Source organism: Amphiura filiformis, chromosome 1 (genome assembly GCF_039555335.1).
Source record: "Amphiura filiformis chromosome 1, Afil_fr2py, whole genome shotgun sequence".
In the NCBI taxonomy this organism is placed as follows: Eukaryota; Metazoa; Echinodermata; class Ophiuroidea; order Amphilepidida; family Amphiuridae; genus Amphiura; species Amphiura filiformis.
Window position 1 is genome coordinate 39,903,863 of NC_092628.1, and position 19,937 is coordinate 39,923,799.

General features: G+C 37.5%; 1 protein-coding gene across 1 annotated transcript; it reads left to right on the forward strand.

Annotated features, from left to right (window-relative positions):
- The first annotated feature begins 1,292 nt into the window (after window positions 1-1,292).
- LOC140146898 (uncharacterized) lies at window positions 1,293-12,766 on the forward strand. Its single transcript, XM_072168781.1, has 6 exons — window positions 1,293-2,190; window positions 4,696-4,989; window positions 7,367-7,486; window positions 7,688-7,801; window positions 9,683-9,907; window positions 11,697-12,766. The coding sequence occupies exons 1-5, from the start codon at window positions 1,386-1,388 to the stop codon at window positions 9,904-9,906; spliced, it is 1,557 nt and encodes a 518-aa protein (XP_072024882.1). The 5' UTR covers window positions 1,293-1,385; the 3' UTR covers window position 9,907; window positions 11,697-12,766.
- The last annotated feature ends 7,171 nt before the right edge of the window (window positions 12,767-19,937 follow it).

The following is a 19,937-nucleotide window of genomic DNA, read 5'->3' on the forward strand; positions in this document are numbered from 1 at the left end:
TCATAACCAATTCATGACAATCCAAATATCTATTATCAGTAACTGTTAACTTGATATGACCTTGATGGTTTTGATGCTTAATTGTGTGATTAGACCTACGTTTCATAACACAGCTTTGGACATTCTGACAATCCAACAATATATACTTAAATCGACCTCAGATGACCTTTAACAATTTTGGGGCATCGACAATCTGACAATCTATACTTAATTCCCCTCGGGTGACTTTGACCTGACCTTCAACATTTTCGCGCTTACATGTCCATAACAATTTAACTCTTACAACTTCCTGTCAACTCTCTGATTCATAACTCTAAACTTCTGTCTGTTTGCCCTTTCTGGTTTTTTTACCATTAAGTACACTACAGGTTTTTTTAAATTAAATGGCTAAAAGTGATTGTGTAAAAGTAGAGTTTCATGCCAAATATTACAGGTCCTAAAAACTTTATTTGTGAACGGATTTTCATCGTTCATAAAACAAAATGTATGTTTGATATATTAATTATTTCATTTATAGCATTTTCTTAGTTTTCATCCATAAATAATCACAGAGCATTATCTGTTTACAAAAATAAGCGTTTGATATTCAAATTCAATTACACAAGTATCAGTAAGCCGGTAAAGTGATTGTGCAAAAATATAGTTTAATGTCAAAAGTCCTAAAAACTTTACTTGTGAACAGATTTTCATCATTGACAAAACAAAATATATTAATTATTTCATTTGTAGCATTTTCATTTCATCCATAGCGGTGTTATGGTAATTCAATAAAGAATGTGTAGTTTCCATGTGTACATGAGTACAACATACTGTGTGTAAATTGCCAAATGTTCACAGGGTAGCTATTGCACTTACCCACTTCTTGACCTGAGCAGTCGACATTCAAAATGGTCAACATAGGCCTACATGCGAGAGTTGACGCTGGGAAAAGTCGACGTTCAACCATGTTAACAAAAAAAGTTATTTGCAAATTGTTGATCGTTAAAGATCAAGTATTTTGTTCAAAAATATATAATTGTCACTTTAAATTTTAAAGTCACGTAGCAATAACAAAAGAAAACAATGATTCACCAGGTACCATAAAAATGGTTCTGAAGTAGAATTTATACTACATTGCTGAGCGACGTGCGATTGGTATTTGACCAATGAGGTAGCGCGCTTTTTCCAACGCAACAAAAGGTGCCCCACCTCATTGGCTACAAACCAACTCAGCGATGTAGTATAAATTCAGCATTACTCAGTGATCCGGAACAATAATTGCCATTGTTGTTACACTTGTTGATAGACTAGATTTGAAGCACTCCGTGTTTAATTCTCTGTATATTAACAGAACTATACAAATCATATCAACAAACTTACCTAGGTCGATATATCTGTAAATCATCATGGCAGTGTCTACGATGAAATTCGCGATCGTTGTTTCTACAATCATGGCAACCCTCCAGAGCGGCAATTGTCAAATAACAGCTATTGGCCCGGGATTTCAAGAAACCAACTCATTACTGCGAAATGTCACGAATACTTCAGCTACTGTATCCTATATTCTGCAACATGTGGAACAATCTTTGAAAAACCAAGAAGATTTGCATATCGTCACTAACATTTTGCTTCAGAATAGCAGTTCTACTGCAGATTACATAGCGTCTATGCTACCGGAAATAATTCTACTCTTACTAAGTCAATGGAGGTTGGAGAATGAATATCGCAATGACACTATTGATGTACTTCACAGCCAGCTTGATGCTCAGCAAGATAGTCATGATGAGACAACAACCTACCTCCATAATCAGCAACACACACTGACTCAGGTGGCAGAAACGCAAACGCAGATGGCTGAGACGCAAACACAGACTCTAAATAAGCTGAGTGAGATAGGCGAAACACAAACACTCATTCTAAGTCAAGTAGTAAATTTATTGCAGATGCAGAGCCAACAACTGGAGAATATAACATCTACTATGAATACTATGGTGTCTGTTCTAGAGAACCAACAAGAAGACGTTCAGAACATTTCCCGTTCGTTACCAATTGTACTGGAACAGCAAACAACTGAAATTGAACTTTTAAACCAACAACTGTTGACCATGAAGAATTGTTGTTTGGAAGCTACTGCCGATGATTACGAGGTCCATGTAACAAGAGCAGAAATGACCACCAAAGAAGATGCAAGGACCACCGAAAAAGCTGCAGGTATTTTACCAATAAATGAAGAGATTTGTTTCAAACCCCCTTACATCCACTTGCCCATTTTTGGGAACACATCAAAAATCATCAAAAAATCACTGATATATATATGGGGGTTTGCAACAAAAGCAGTTTTGGGCTGGATGCTTGGGTAGAATGAGCATCCCGCCAAAAACTGCTTTTGTTGAAAAACACCTTATATCAGTGATTATTTTGATGATTTTTTTGACGTGTTCTCAAAATTGGGCAAGTGGGTGTAAGGGGTTTTGAAACAAAGCTCTTCAAATGTCTGCCCCATAAAGGGCAATTTGTTCTAACACAAATGCATTTGTCAACCCAGAATTTTAGAAACGACAGCCGGGGGTTGTAAATAAATGTTAGTACTAATATTAGGCTAGCAGCTATTTCCAAAACTGACACTATAATGTGGCTCCTCTGGTGTCATCAGAAAACACTGTTTTGCATCTCCAGTTTGCATTTTCACATTATTTATTGTGTGGGTTTTGAATGTCTTTTCAGAAGTTTCTGTTCTTTTAGCTCTTGTGCTTTACATACGAGGGGCAGTCAGTACGTTTTAAGAGTTGACTCGTGATGTCATTTGTGGATTGTTTTCATGGCATTTCTCAATGATTACACAAACACTGTACTTTTGTCTTTCAAACAACACGTGTAAAAATTATGTCGCACACATGATTACGTAACAGCATTAGCATAAAATCAATGGTCTAGAGTCACCTGGTGAAATTGAGTCGTTTTTGTTAAGGGAAATAAGAGGCTGAAATGAGGTATTGTTGTATTTTCTATATTTTCTCGGGAATTAAAGTATGGAGAATGCTGCCTTTTGGAACAGTAATAGAACACAAACTACCAGTTTATTTAACCATGTTTGTTGGGCTGTAAAGGTGTTAGTTTATTAAAAATGCGTGGTCAAATGTGTCTTATTTTTGACAAAAACAAGGTTTTTCTTTCTATAAAATCTTGATATTGCCAAAAATAGCAAACGTGGAAATTTAAATTTTTTTGCCAGTTCTGTTGACTAATCTCCAAACATTAAAACGGGAATCTCCCTAGAAAATATTTGAATCCGTGATTAAAATATAACCGTTATTCTACCGTTGTTACATTTATACAAAAAGTAGTGGTATAGAGAGAGAGGCCATTGTTTGAATGAGAAATTTATTTTAAAAACTTTTCTGTTTATTAATTTTTTTTTCATCCATAAAAATTCATATGAATATTTAAATTCAAATTTTCATAGCATTTTATAATATTTTAGGCCCTATTTACATGGAATTTTGCAATTTTCGTGCATTTCCACCATGTTGTATCGGTCATCCTACCTACGCATGCGCAGATTGTTGTTTAATTTGCACCAGTTATCATTGCACTGAGTACCAGCTCTCACACGTGACCAGTCATTAAATTTTAGTCTGTTTCATTTTGAAGATAAATGACATTAAAATGTCATTTGTAATAACTGCTTTTTCATTTTCCCCATTTTTGCAGAATAATTTTGCTTCCATTCAAGCCCTAAGGTTGTTGAAGTTTCCAGGCGTCTCATTTTCACCCAAGTTTAATGGCAAGTCTCATATTTTACCAAATGCAAACTGAGGACCTAGTGTTTATTCCTGCCTAAAACTAACCATATGCACCTTGTACTTTTGCTGTTCTCGGACATTTTAAACATGTGTTTTTTCTGTAATTTAAACGGCCCGCCTTTTTGCGTGATTTGGCAGTGTCCCTAGTCTATTGATTTTATGCTCATGCTGTTACGTAATCATGTGTATGATATAATTTTTAGATGTGTTGTTTGAAAGACAAAGGTACAGTGTTTATGTAATCACTGAGAAATGCCATGAAAACAATCCACATATGACGTCACGAGTCAACTCTTAAACATACTGACTGCCCCTCGTATGTTATGTGTCTGCAGTTTCAAATTGATTGACAATGTGACGCTTTTACACACCAATCACTGTGTTAACCCTACGAAAACTACCTGCCGATTGGTCAAAAAGAAGTTTTCATAATCGATTGGACTAATCAGCAACATTGATAGAATAATTTCACCACGCAAATATATTGGAGTGAATTATTTGCAAAGCTCCATTCTGATTGGTGATTAAAATGAAGATATCATTTAATTGACCAATTAGAGGTAATGTTAGATCGGCAGGTAGTGCTCAGGAGATTAACGCAGATTAACAAGAGCAAATATAAATATTGATTTTAAACTTGATAAACGGTATTAGTAAACATGGGTGGTTTCACTTTTTATGTCCTTTCAATAATCAAGAGGAAATCCAATTTATGTATATAGTAACTTTTGAATGTTCAAACCAAGAACACTAAGAACTTCCTATTACATGGATTTGGAATTCGTCTAGGTTATTATCCAAATCAAATATCAATAGTCTACCTTGTATTTGTTTTTATCGACAAACAATGGGTCAACAAAATTCATATAGTGTGTTTTAAATATTCTTTTCTAATTTTCAACTTTCAATAAAGTGTCTTCTTTCGCGCCAGACGCGTCAACAACAGCAACACTGACCAATCTGCCAGAAATTCTCACTCCTGTCAGTCCTGCTGAATCAACTACAGGAGAAACAGTAACACAACCTGAATCCACCACTCCTGTCAGTCCTGCAGAATCAACTACAGGAGAAGAGGTAACACAGCTTGAATCCACCACTCCTGTCAGTCCTGCAGAATCAACTACCGAAGAAGAGGTAACACAGCCTGAATCCACCACTCCTGTCACCACTCCTGAATTAACTACAGGAGTAGCGGTAACAACAGAAGGTATAATTACTAAAATCATATTTTTCCTATAAATTCTGGTTGTATCTTGTAGTTTTGTTTGCTTATTTCGCTCTCGTTAGATGTAAAACGTTTGTCGGCCCGAACCATGCCTTAATCACGGACGTTGTGTGAGTGCTATTGACCAGTACAGGTGTATTTTTCGACGGGGATGGACTGGAACTAGATGTGAAACAAGTAAAACAAATAGAACCTTAGGCAACATTCATGATCAACTTCTTCTTAATAAACTTAAAATCCAAAGTGCAAAAAGTCTTTGTGGTATAAGGGGCAGCTTCCATCATGTAATTTGACAATTTCAGATAGCTACAATAGTGCAATTGATTTCAGCTTATATGCACTACAATTGTGCAAATTATGTTAAGTTGTCATATTTGGCAGATGAATAGTACTTATAGTGCTAATTAATCTAGACTATGGAGGTATTTTAACAGTACCCTCACTATAGTAGAAAAAGGTCATTGAACCTGTTCAAAACTCACACCATCGTGATCCACTGGTAATAATTAAGGATTCAGAAAAAGTATACTTTGACCTATCTATAGTGATGTACGGTTATGGAGTTATGGGCAAAAGTGTAACATTGTGACATCATAGGTTCAATTTTGCCCCCGTTAGGATGGGGCGAAAATGAAACTGGTCTCAAGTTATTTGTCTTGCTGCAAGAAATCAGAAAAGGGATAGTTTTAACTCTATCTTCGATGCTTTCTTATCCAGGTAACACAACAATTTGTCAAGGTCAAATTGATTCAATATAGAACTCAATACAACTCAATAGGTATTATCGATTTTGATGTGTTACTGAGGTAACGAAGCATCCTACATAGAACAAACTATTATTTTTTCTGATTTTGCATGGAAAGGCTAATAATTTTGGACCATTTTCAACAAATCGGAGCATTTTTTTCAATTTTGCTCCATGTGGTGTCAAAATTAGACATATGACGTCACAATGTTACCTTTTTGCTCATAACTCCATAACCGTACATCGGTCAAACTATATTTTTTCTGAATCCTTATGACTAGGGGAATATATTGCTTGTATTCCGATCAATTTTGAACTTGACCTCTGTGTAAAAGTTCAACGACCTTTCCCACCAAATAAGGGTGCTGTTGAAATGCCTCCATAGTCTATAATGATAAGAGGTATAAGTAATATATCTCTGCCAAATACAGCAAATTTAACATGAATTGCGCGATTAATACGGGAATTTATTGGACTACAAAGAAAACACAAATGTTTAACAGTTCCTTTATAACACATATTTCAGGAAAGGGCGCAATACCCTGGTTAACAGAGTAATTTTGGAATTTCAGCAAATGCTTGTGGAAGTTATCCTTCGCATACTGGCCACTTTTGTTACACCAACTACGAAGGGGGTGGGTTGTGGTAACTGGTAACCCTCTATATTTTGCAATATTAAACGTCATAATTATACTATTTGGTACTACGGGTATCTTCTATCCCTATTCAGTGATACCAAAATGAGTACAAATTTTAATATCGCTATAGCGTCATTTATTGTGCTTGCACCCTTGCAAAATTGGGCAAGCCTGGCCACGTACAAAAGTATAGGCAAAATTGATTTTCTGGCGAATTATCCCACGGACCTTCGATTTTCACTGGATTTTCTGCTGATCAGAATATAAAAGGAAAGTCTATATTTAACCCAGTTCAAAAGCCATAACCCTTAGAATGATTTCACAAGAGAAATTATAAATCGTGGTTTTTACTGTAGAAGCCTATGATGTGTTTAACCCCACCCCCTTATGGTAATTTTTGATAGTTGGCCCTACCCACGGGTAAGGCGGTGAGTAAATATTTTATCACTAAAATGAGCGCCAAAGATGGATCTACGATTCGCTGAAGTCATTTAGGTGTAAATGTTAATGTGCATAGTATGTCGTGTGGCGGTACAATGCCCTTTGTAAATACTAGGGTTAATGCCGAGTATTTTCTTTTTTTTTTATTCCCTGTGCTTGGAACTGGTGAAAAAACATACACAATGAGCCACCAGTTCCCAACGATCATGAATCTATACATAGTAAAATAATCATTATTTTTAAGGAACAAAAAAGGACAACCATAAAAGAGACAAATACGATGGACAACGTTCACTCTCACCTACAAACGAAACAAAACACAAGCACCAGTCTTGTGTCTAACAAGGGCACACATTACTACATGGTTACATCCATCTTGATCCTGCCATAATCAGTTTGGATAAAAAAAAAATTGAAGAAAAGGAAAACAATTCAAGGCGCTTCAAGATCAATGGTCCATTTTTTTAAATGGAGTCGAAGTTTACCTTTACTTTCAGCAATTTTAAATGCCGAGTATTTTCTTTTTATATTGCAGCCATTGATGCTGATCAATGCTTATCCAACCCTTGTTTGAATGGGGCAACCTGTGAGGACAGAGTAGGGTCATATACTTGTACTTGTGTGCCAGGTTGGACTGGAAGTAATTGCGACCAAGGTACTTTTAATAATTATATATGATTTGATATGAAAATGAATAATACAATTTTATTTAAAAAAAAAAATATTTCGTAATAGCCTCCTAATTATGTTAATTAGATATAGTTGCTGTGATTCTTCATTCAGGGTTTAGTTTTTTTATATACCTTGTGATGAATTTAATGGTAAAGAGTAATTTGATGCCTGTTACTTTTACAAGATATTGACGAGTGTTCATCATATCCTTGTCAAAATGGAGGTACATGTGAAGATGGAATCAACGAATACACATGTCAGTGCGCCGCAGATTATACGGGAACCCATTGCGAACAGAGTAAGTAACCATAGCAGGCCATGTTAAAGGAAGGTGACCTGATACATTTGGAAAATTCTTCAAATTAAAACTTATTTATTAAACATAAAATGTCGTCCCTTTTAAAATGGGACTAATTTCTTATGGAATTACAGACATTTATACAGCGTGATACTGGTAGTCTAGTGTTTTTACTAATGATAACAATCATGACCCTGTAATAAACTGATATCAAATGAAGGATCCTATTTTGCTTATTAACATATTTGACATCGAAAGAGGGGAGTCTTTCAGTGAGAAGGCCCCCCGCCTCCCCCAAAAGGGGGGGTCTTTCCGTGAGACTGGGGGAAATCTTACCAAAAAAGGGGTCATTCAGTGAGACTGTGAAACATTTTGGGTCAAGATATAAAAGTTGATAAATTTTGTTCAAAAATTCATCAACATTTGAAATTTTTTGAAAACTTTGAGGAAAAATAATGATTAAGGATGTTGTAGCAAGAAGCAATAAACTTCTTGGTTTTATTCGCCATGTGGCCGGGGAATCTCCCCAGAGGTTCTCCTCCAATTATATCGCACCATGGTCTTGCCTATCCTAGATTATTGCTCCCCTGTCTGGATGCCCCACACAAAGCGTCTTAAAAATGCTATTGAACGCGTTCAGAGGACAGCCACCAGGGCTATTCTCCATTGGAAGCGTCGCGAGGAGGAGTACAATGTTCGTTAGAGAGTCTTCACCTCAGTTATTTGTCCGAAAGACGCGAATACATATCCATTGCGCTTGTATCCAAATGTCTCCTCAATGTTGACTGCTGCAATGCTATGCCTGCTTTAAATAAAATCCGTCTGAATAGTAGGCATCCTGATCACCTTATTTTTCACCATCTCAAAGCCAAAACTGATGTTTTTCTTTATCACTCCATCCAACGCCCCTAGGCCTTAATGCTTACATGCTTACACCGATTTTGACCTAACTTGGTCACAACTATCATTGACCATGCCCCTACATGTCACATGAAACTTGTGAGGTCAAAGGTCACGTAGGGGTCATAGGGTCAAAAACGTGATTTCAACTCAAAATGCTTCTTCTCTCACAGATTACGTAGGACAGTGACGCCACTTGCACACATGCATTGTTATTACCCAGTGTCTATGGGTCCTCACAGATTTGGGGTCAAAGGTCATTAAGGGGTCATTTCCGGTATAAAACGAAAAACCTTCACAAATTTTTATTTGCTTAAGAAAAACATGGTCCAGTAACGGTATGTTCATAAATGAATTGTGGTTATCCAATGTATATGTGGTATTTTTTAAATTGGGGTCAAAGGTCATTAAGGGGTCACTTCCGGAATAAAACGAAATACCTTCAAACATTTTATTAACCAAGAAAAACAGCATTGTAACGGTATGTTTATACATGAATTGTTATTACCCAGTGTATGCGTGGTAATTTTTTATTTGGGGTCAAAGGTTATTAAGGGGTCAATTCCGGTCTAAAACGAAATTCCTGCAAAATGCCTCTTCGGGCACAAATAACATATACCAGAGTGATGCCACGTGCACATATGCATTGGCATTCGCCAATGTCAATGGGGTGTTCAGAGATTTTGGGATCAAAGGTCATTAAGTGTCACACAACGGCTGTGTTCGTGGTCTTAGACCACAGTTATGTACATGTCTAGTGTATTCTTGTACTTGGAGCTGGTGGTGGGAGAGAGGGGTCAAATTTAGGGGGGTGCCCCCTTGCGGCTATCGCCCTGTCCCGCTTCCAATGCAACTGGTGTGCAACAAGAATTCATATCAGCTACAATTTTTTTATTACTGCTTGGATTATTATCAAGTTAAATGGTGGCTGTGTCCAAATTTCGAGGTGACATTTTATTTACTCTTTTATTTCTTACTCAGATACAACTATTATATTTGCCGGATGGTTACTTGCACACCAAAGAACACTTCAATTGTATTGGGTCTGGCCATCAGAGTTTCCAGTAGATGGATTTCAGATTGAATATAGATTGTCAGGAACTGATACTTGGAATGTCATATACGCCGAGGCAAATGATAGAATGGTATCGTTGGAAGGAGTAACCCGTGGGAAAATGTATGAAGTACGGATATCTTTTATTTAAGGTTTGTGAAATATTTCAGTTATATTTTTGGCTTATTGGCTTTGTTACAAGGTGCTATGAAGAGGGTCCCAGGCAGTAGCGTAGCTAGCGGGGGGGGCAGGGGGCAGGGGGGGCAGAGTGCCCCCCTGACAAAAAAAATGAAAGAAAAAGTGCCCCTCTGACAAAAAATGAAAGAGAAAATCAGGAGGGCAAAGGAAAAGAAAAAGGGCAAGGAGCCCCTTTTCTAGTTCAGGGCCAAAGTAGTGTAAAATACAATTTTTTCCGCGCTACGCGCGCACATTGTAACAATAAAGCCCTTTTTAGCCGGAGAATGGGCGAAAATAGTGTAAAATACCATGTTTTCGCGCTACGCGCGCACATCATCCCAATAAGGCCCTTTTCGGGAAGCTCGAAGACCTACAGTCTCTATGTATTGTATGATGCAACTGCAATTTTTTTCGTCTGTGCCCCAAAAATTTTATTTTGCCCCCCTTGACCAAGAAAGCTGGCTACGCCCCTGGTCCCAGGTTCACTTGTTTTTTTTGTTTTTTTTAAGCATTTTCTGGAATAGTCATTTATTATATACCGTGTGCAATAAGTTCGTTCCGCCCCTACCCCCAAGCATTTATAATGTATTTTAAATTAAACTTACACAGTACATTTTAGGATATATTTGGTTATTTGTTATTTTGGTACATTAGTAGAGATGTTTAACCAATTTATTTGAAGTAATGGTATCCTTGGTGGTCAATCACATGATCACCTCCAAATCACCCTTTCCCCAGATACTGTTCACAAGAAGTTCCTTATTCTTGTCTAGGCTTGGCCATACACTCTGGACTCTATCTGCAATTTGTGCTATGATTTTGCAATAAGGAGTTTCACAAAAACCTTTCTTTTAGAACAGATCACGATTTCCCTATAGGGTTCAGACCTTTCTTCCTCCATTCTCTAGCAATTTCTCTTTCCTTGGACAAGCTACTGTCGGGGTTTTTGGACGCAATCTTTAAATTCTCTGAGGTTTGTGATTCTTTAAATTCCTCAAAACAGATGTCTGTCCACACTACAAGAAATACAAAATGCCTGGAGAATTTTTACACCATGTATGCCTTAAAAACATTCATAGCAAGTAATCCTGAGGGCAAATGCTGATGGCCCTCTAACTATAGTGATGATATGCTTGGGGCAAACCAGACATTAGGGCGGAACGAACTTTTTGCACACCGTATAATACTAACAATGTGGTCAAAAACCGTAGACCAGTATGACAAAAAGGCAGATTTTTGTTTTTGCATGAGTTTAGCCACCTTCAGTGCAGTCTCGATGATTGTCGACACCAAAATCACTACTAGTATTTAATCAAAACGAAAGAATGCACAGAAAAAATACTGAGTCAGTTGACATCATTTCTTTTGGTTTGTCCTTGAGGCGACACGCTTTGATATTGACTCAGTAATGAGTTAAATGAGTCAATTGACTTGCTTCAAATGAGTACTGAGTCAGTGTATTCATTAGTGAGTTAATTGAACCGTTCAACTCATTACTGAGTCACTTGACTCATCAGTGATGAGTCAATTAAGCGTGTCGTCTCAAGGACAAACCAAAGACTCACCAAAATGAGTCAACTGTCTCACTTAACTGAGTCAAGAGACTCACCAATGTTGTGTCTGTGTTCCCACTTTTTCAATCTACTATTTTTGTTTTTACATGTTTGGCCACCTTTAGTGCAGTTTCGGTGATTGTGTGTAGACTCCAAAATCACTATTTAATCAATCACTCAATCAGAATATATGTTTTACTTATTTCAACAGGAGCCGACTGATCAAACCACGAAATTAAATGATACTGCATAGAGGACTTCAATCCAGCTCTACTCAGGGATGAAATACAAAATAATTATATTTTTTCACAAACAGGGGATGTCTTTCAACTCAATAACTCTCATAAAGTCTTTAGTATTGTGGCAAATTCTTTTTTTATTATTTCATGAGAGAATGAATTTGGAGAAAACCTTCTGACTAATTACAAACACTCGCTGAGCAGCAAGACCTTCCCTCTAAGCTTTTAATCCGATAAGCTGATTATTTATTTGTTTTCATGAATTGGAAGACATTCTTTGATGTATTACTGAGCTCAATTCATCTGAAATTACTGGAGCGTGAGCCACCCAGGCTGGTGGCCCAGCATAGTATTTTATTAACAGAAGGTTTTCTCCAAAATAATTCATTTCCTAATGACATTTTATAGATGCAAGTATAGTTTATGTGGGTTAAACCATTCCTTGAAATTCAAAGAGATGATGACTAACATATTGCATTGAAAAAAGATAAACTCTCTCTTCATTATAGAAAACAAAATGATTTTTAATTTATTGGTTTTTTAAATGACGTTTTAAATGACGTGACAATTAATATATAATTGGCCGCTGAGACACAATGAGAGAGTTATCATGGGGACTTAAGTTGAGATTGCCAGAGTACCGACTGTGAACTCAGGTTGTACAGTGGTAAAGCTCTGGACCGGTAATCCAGCGACCGGGGTTCAATCCCCGCTGAGTCCTGATTTTTTCTCTCTCAATATTTTCATATGCCAGTTTGCTCGAGCCCCAATCACGTCATTTAAATTATAATTTCTCGGGCTTGCATCGTTTATTTCCGATCCTCGCATATATATTAATTTGTGTTTCGCATTGTCTTACGCCCTGCCAGGGTGAAGCATATAGGCCGCCTCCTTCATTTTTTATTGTTTTTTTGTTAATTAATTGTTTTTAATAATTTGTTACAATGTACATGTACTTGGTAGTTGAATATATTTTTGATTTGCTGCTCTTTTTCTTTGTTTTAAGTGATGTTTAAGTGATTCGTGTGATTTGTAATTTTGTTTATTGAGATTTGGTTTTGTAATAAAAACATATGAAATAAAAAAATATTTGGAAGCCGTTTTGATGTTTATTAATGATGTTAATTGTTATGGCAAAGAATATTGTACTTGTGGGCACGCAGGTGCGAAAACGTTATCTTATAAAGGGATGGGGTATGAACGTTTGGACAGTATTTATTGTGTGACATTAGAGCACATCAGACATATCGAATTGCATTCTGAATACGAAGAATGGCCTTCTGATATCAAATAATTTTTGATTTTTTGAAATTCGCAATGTAATACACATTTTATGGCCATTGATATTTTTGATATTTAACAGTACTTGAAGTAAACTTTATAAATATGATGATTTATACTTAAAGTATATGTAGGTGGGATAAAAAGCCGATGATCAATTGAAAATTTTGACCTTTTGTATTGAAGATATGGATTTTTTCCCCCAAAACACAAAAAAAAAATTTGGTCTTTTGGGGAAAAAAATCCATATCTTCGATATGAAAGGTCAAATTTTTCAATTGATCGTCGGCTTTTCCTCCCAGCTACATACACTTTAAGAATATATCATTAGATTTATAAATTTTACTTCGAGGACTGATATATCAAAAAATGTGAAAAATATCAAATTTTAATAATTTGTCATAAAATTTGTATTATATCGTGAATTTCAAAAAATTAAAATTATTTGATATCAGAAAGATATTTTTCGTATTCAGAATACATTTCGATATGTCTGATGTGCTCTCATGTCCCACAAAAATACTGTCGAAACGCTCATTCAACATTTGCTGAGGAAGACGCCCTCACTGAATTGTTAAAATTCATTTTTTACACGATTAAATTGTACTTTATTAAACCAATATACCCTGCAAAAATCACGACTCTAGGTGCTGTAGTTTTGTCAAAATCCGTGATTTTGAATAAAACGCCGGAATCCGCGCTTTATTATTACGATGGAATTATTAGTCGAATGCATAACAGACAGTACGTACACAGCGTGCGGGACGGTGATATACACAACAAAGGGTCGTACCACAACATGACCGAAGGAGTGGTACGTATTGGCGCAGAGCCTGGCGCAGAGGATGATTTAAGGAAGCCCCATCATGCACTGCAAACGTGTTATCACCAGAGTTTCAACTGCCACTTTACTTTTCAAATCCCATTGAATTCTGTGCAAAAGATGTTGTTTAAGAATTAATTGTGCGTGTGTCATTATTAGTTGGTCGATTTCAGATCTAAAGTGATTTATGCATGAAGGATAATTCACACCTTCTGTAGGTAACATAAAATGTGAAATCGACCAGCATTGTGAATGCGTTTTTATTGTAAATATATCAGTCCAAATTCAAATTTAACCCCCGGATTTAACCATGGCCGTCAATGCAATGTGCGAGCAGTGGCGTGGTGGGAAGTGCTTAAATCATCCTCTGGTATTGGCGACATGTGCGCTGGTAGTAAATTCCAATTTTCTTTGCTTTGCCGTATTTGTTCGGCTCAAAAATAAAAGGGGATATATCTGACAGTAAAAGCTAACATTTTATGGCAAAGAAATGCTAATCTATTTTGTTTGAAAATGTTATAATATAGCTTTAAGGTATAGATGATGTTATTTTTGATCATGAATTATTGTTGAATTATGATCGTTTAGAATTACATTTATATTTTGCAGAGACTTCAGCTGACCTCGTCAGTTATCATTAATTTTTAAATCTCCTGCTTGATGATTTAGGTGTATTTCGTGATCCACAGCCTCACCACCCCACTCCCACCCCATAATGTTTGTGTGCAATTCACTTGGCATGTTTGTATTTACGTTCTGTTAAGGGTATATCTTATAGGCAGGGGCGTATACAGGGGGCACCGAAGGGCAAACTGCCCCCAGAAAATTGTCAGGGATAAAATGAGGATGGCGTTTCGAGCAGATAAACTGCCCTTCCTCATGAACAAACAACAAAGGAAGAAATCAATAATACATTTTAAGTATTATTCCGCGATTCGGTTACCTCATCTTCGGACAATGCATGGTCGAGGTCCAATGACCTATAACCTTTTTCCAAAACGCCAAGTTATTCAATCAACTACTTTTATTGGTCATTCGGGTGAAATCAGTCATTCAGGGGAAATTGGAACGGTCCTGTGGAAGGAAAAATCTCTGAGAAATTCAAAATTTGCCCCCTCAAAATAGGATTCCTTGGCCTTTTAAAACGCTAAAACCCCAGAGCTTCCGGGCCGCAGCCCCTTGGACTCCCCCCGGGGCTTTGCCCCTGGACCCCCCCCCCGGGCCCTAAGGCGAACCCCTGGACCACACCCGTGAGGGACTTCGCGGCAAGCCGCTCGCACCTTACACTCCTAATCAGACTCCATTCGGGGGAACTGAACAACCTGGCCCGCCACTTTCAAAATGCTGCGCACGCCACTGAATCTTTTTGTACTCTAAGGCAAACATGAAATCCTTAAAGGAGGAGCTGATGGTTTTCAGTAGCTTTGCTCCAAAGCCAACCTATTTTCCATCCAATTGAAATAAAAAATATAAAAAACCATGCCATATGCCCTCTGACACTAGAGTAAAGACCAGCGGTTGGTGTGTGGGGTAGACCAATATCTCAGGTAGACAGTGATCTTTAGTGGTCCTACTTTACTTGTTGGTGACTTGCCTATAGTGAAGCTTGCCTTCGGCAAGCTCTGCACAAATACATGTACTGCTGGGTGATGCATGGGAGTGGTATGAATTTTTTTACAGAATGGATTGGCCTATATACATTTTCTTTACTAATACTAGTCACTTGCTTGGGTTTATTTTACTTGGGGATCTCTGGATTTCTAAGGTACTGTGAGGGCTCTGATCAAGAGCTAGGTTTTCAGTTCTGACTTCGTCTGTAACATCAATGCTCAATCTCTTTGACCTCGATCTGTTGTAAAATGACAATGGAACATATTTTAACCAGTCATATTATGAAACATTTTGATCGTCATCAAGTTCTCACCGAATCACAACATGGGTTCAGAAAAAGGAGAGGATGTGATACGCAACTTGTCCTTACTACGACAGATATTGCTGATCCATGGACAGGGGTCGTCAGGTCGATGCCATATTGTTGGATTTCTCCAAGGCATTCCACCGAGTTCCACATATAAGCGCCTTTTAAACAAGAAATGTCTTTAAAAAAGACAATGCCTCCAAGATACCAGTGGGCACCTTTTGTTATTAGTTAAGGAGACACTTATAATGCTAGCTTTAAGGTAACGCTATTGGATATAGATTTTTGTCTGATTGAAATATGTGAGTCCATTCTCTCCTGATTACAAGACTGAAAATTTTATTTTAATCGGATATTCGGTTACCAAAATATATGGCCTGTCAAAATGGCGCGAAACCAAGAAGTTGGCAACAAATTTCTTTTATTTTTGTTATGCAATGATGTCAGGTAGGCCTTATTTTCTAATTATATATGCAAGAATTGTACAAAGTAGAATGTTCAGATCGGCTACAAAATAAGATATAAAACCCATGAATGTTTTTTCCATGCAAATTTCCATTTGCATAATTAATTAGGGCCCTAATCAACTTTTTTCTAATAAGTGGCCCAAATTAATTATGCAAATTGAAATTTGCCAAAACGCAACCGTAATTTTGTAGTAGGTCTACAGTGTGTGTTCTACCCATGTACCATGCATCAGTAGGCCTACTATAGCTCTTTTAATTGTATCTGAAATATTTACTTTGCATAATTCATACATTAGAAAATCATCTGGCAACTGGACTTGTCAAAAATATAGAAAATAAAAAGAAAGTCGTTGCCAATTTTTTGTTTTGGGTTCGCACCATTTTGACAGGCCATATCTCAAGAACCGAATGTAATCTACAGGGTATAAGCTTTAACATATTATTTAAATAGAAAGAAAATCTAAATTTGTGCATTAGCCAATAGGGCCACGGTCACCTAAAGCCATCTTGCAATCTTGCAGATAATTCTAATGTATGAAATAAGACCTTCAAACTTTCAGATATGAAGAGTTCCAGATGCAGACAGCCGTTTCTGTTTTTTAAATGCATATATGCCCAAGTTGTATCAAGAGTCATTTCTCGTGGATTTTTTGACTGAAAATTACGATTGTAACGTTTCAGAGTAACAAATTTTCGTATCAGATTTTTTTTTATGCTTATTTATTATATTTTGTATTCAGGACTAAAATAATATTAATATTATTATATTTAGGGGGGTCTTTTTATAGGCCATTACTCTTTTGTATGTGTAATTGAATAAAAAATCAAAAACATTATTGTTTTGTTTTGTTTCCTTCATTTGTGCTTTGTCTTGCATCGAAAGGGCCAATATCAACACCTTGTTTGTAAGAAGTATTGTGTGGGGAAAGATGATTCTTGCATTTTATTTTTATTTTTATCTTAACAAACAAAAAGCAAATTTCTCAGTCAAAGTCTTGAAACGGTCATGGGTATGCATGCAAAAATATTGCAACAGTACTCAGTAGAACATAAAACACAACCACGCATGGGAATTGGGGAAGCAAATACTTTAAAACGAATTATTCCGAATTATATCAACGCAATAAAATTGCAATACTTTAGTACATGTATTTGAACAGCAATGCCCGGGCAGCAATGAAGCCGGCCATAGGCGCGGCTAGGCGTATCATACCATACATTGCAGTTCAAATGCATCGGATCATGATTGTGGCCTAGTCGAGCCTAGCATGCATGCCAGTCGGTCTGCTGACTCGCCGCGGCACAAAAATACCTCCAATTTTGCACAAAACAATCCATGATGTCAAATTATCACATCCAAAGTGTCGCCATGAACGTCAGCTTCAACTTCTCCAGCCAAAGTTTTTGCATTGATAATCAGGTTTCATGTAATCATGAAATTAAACCTTGTTTAATGTGTATTCCCATTGCCACACACAGCTACGGTTGTCCGACTTGATTTCTACGATATTGCTGATGTGATGAGGCTATAACCCATAATTAAATACCGAATTAAAAAAATACTAGTTTGCGTCTGACGTCATGACAAAGGCGCGCCGTGATTGGTTGCTGACCTGCGCAGTATGGCATTTTTGGTCTGGTTGACAGGACGGCATACGCAAGCTAGTCTTTTTAGTTCGGTCTTCAATTATACAACATATGGGTTTGAAAAATTAAATGCATAATTCATGAGCTTGATAGACTCGCACCATTGGCGCCACGTGCTAGGCGTTTCTAGAATCCCTATAGAATAAGATTAATTTTAATGCTAATTTATTGCACATGCTGAGGAAGCGTGATTACCTTTTGAACATTCGGAAATGGCGATAGGCGAATTTATGTATGGCGCAAAGAGGTGGGGGATATATATTGGGCTCTCGATATTGGGCGGAAATTAGAGTACTTGTCAGAATATAAATTTGTACAATCGGCCTACATGCCGCGCAATGTGCGGCATTTTAGGTGTAAATTTCAAAGCATACTACCTCCTGCGGAGGCAGAAAAATCAATATGGAGTCACCGGGAATATACTCGAGTGGATTGAGATCTTCCTAACCAAGAGGAAACAGTGTGTCGTCCTCGATGGTATTCAGTCTCAGCAGAGGTAGATTCCAGCGTGCCACAGGCCCGGGGGGGGGGGCACTCAACTTAAATTTTGGTAGGGGTGTGCGGTGCGGAGCAATATTAGGGCCAAATTATAGGCTGTTGAGCTAAAAATTTCTAAATAATTTCCAAATTTGAGCTTAAAGAGCTACAATTGTCAGAGTTTGAGGCTCAAAGAACTGGAGGAGCACATCCAAATGTAGGGCTTACGGAACTGCCGGAGAGCCTGAATAAGGGGACACTTGACCGCCGCACATGCCAGTACCACTTTAACATGTGAGTGCCCCCACCCGGGCCACAGGGCACTCTTATTGGGCCGATGAGCTTCCTAGTTTTCATCAATGATCTACCTAGCTGTGTGAGTGCTGGTACAAAGACCAGACTCTTTGCCGATGAGGCATTCATCTATCGAGAGATCAACTCTGTAGATGACCAGAACATCCTTCAAACAGATCTTGATGCAATATCTCGTTGGAGTCAAGACTGGCAAATGATTTTTAATACCGATAAATGTTTCAAAATGAACTTCACAACCAAGAAAACCATCAAAACCTCTCATTACACACTGTGCCAAAAAAATTCTTGAGGCAACACATTCTCATCCGTACCTTGGTCTGAAGTTTTGTGACAATCTACGTTGGAAAGAGCATATCTCTGAAGTCACAAACGGCTGTAAGAAGATCCTGGGTGTCATCAGAAGGAACTTCAAAGCTCGCCTCTATTTGTCAGCAACCTACGCAAATAACTTTTTTTCCATGGACAATTCCACACTGGAACGGACTACCCAACGACATATTAGACATACCAGACTACGGAAACTTCAAGACCGCCATTAGGCTACCTCAAATTCGCCAAGGCTTAGGTCATTGGTTTTTACCAACTCTGATGTGATGCGGGTACCCGTTTATTCAGAGGATCATGAGCGTCCAGATCCAGATCCAGAGACCAAAGACGCGCCTGACACCGCCCACACCCTTGTAACTATTAACTCTAACTATAGTCCCCACACGGGGGCTATGGCTTTAGGCCTAACCAGTAATGACACCGAAAGGGGGTCCCTTTTTACTATATTTGTGTGTACGCGCATTGGCTTAACACAGACGTTATTCATTGTGTTTTGCTGAAGTCATCCAAAAATGGAAAAATTCATAGAAAACTATTCATACCTGAGACGAATATACCTAAGGTATACCTTAGGTATATTCGTCTCAGATTCATACTGTTCTGGAACCACTATGTGACCATGACTTTTTTCTGACTTTTAGCTCACCCTGATATACACGAAGTCGATCCGGTTTAAGTTTACGCAGACGATGGTGGACTACATTATTCAATGTGGCAACAGCCAAAAGCGTAAACAAAACAGACAATATGACGGCAACACTGCCTGCACGATGGACGCAATTTATATTTTTCCCGGAGCCCCATTACAGAAAAAAAATGCACAAAATAAATTTCCCAGTGCAATATAGGGCCTATACATTTTCACATGAAAATAAATAATTTTAAATTCAAAGAAAAAAGAAGAAGAAAAATTTTTATCCATCGCCGGGGATGGGAATCGATCTCGGGACCCTTTGCG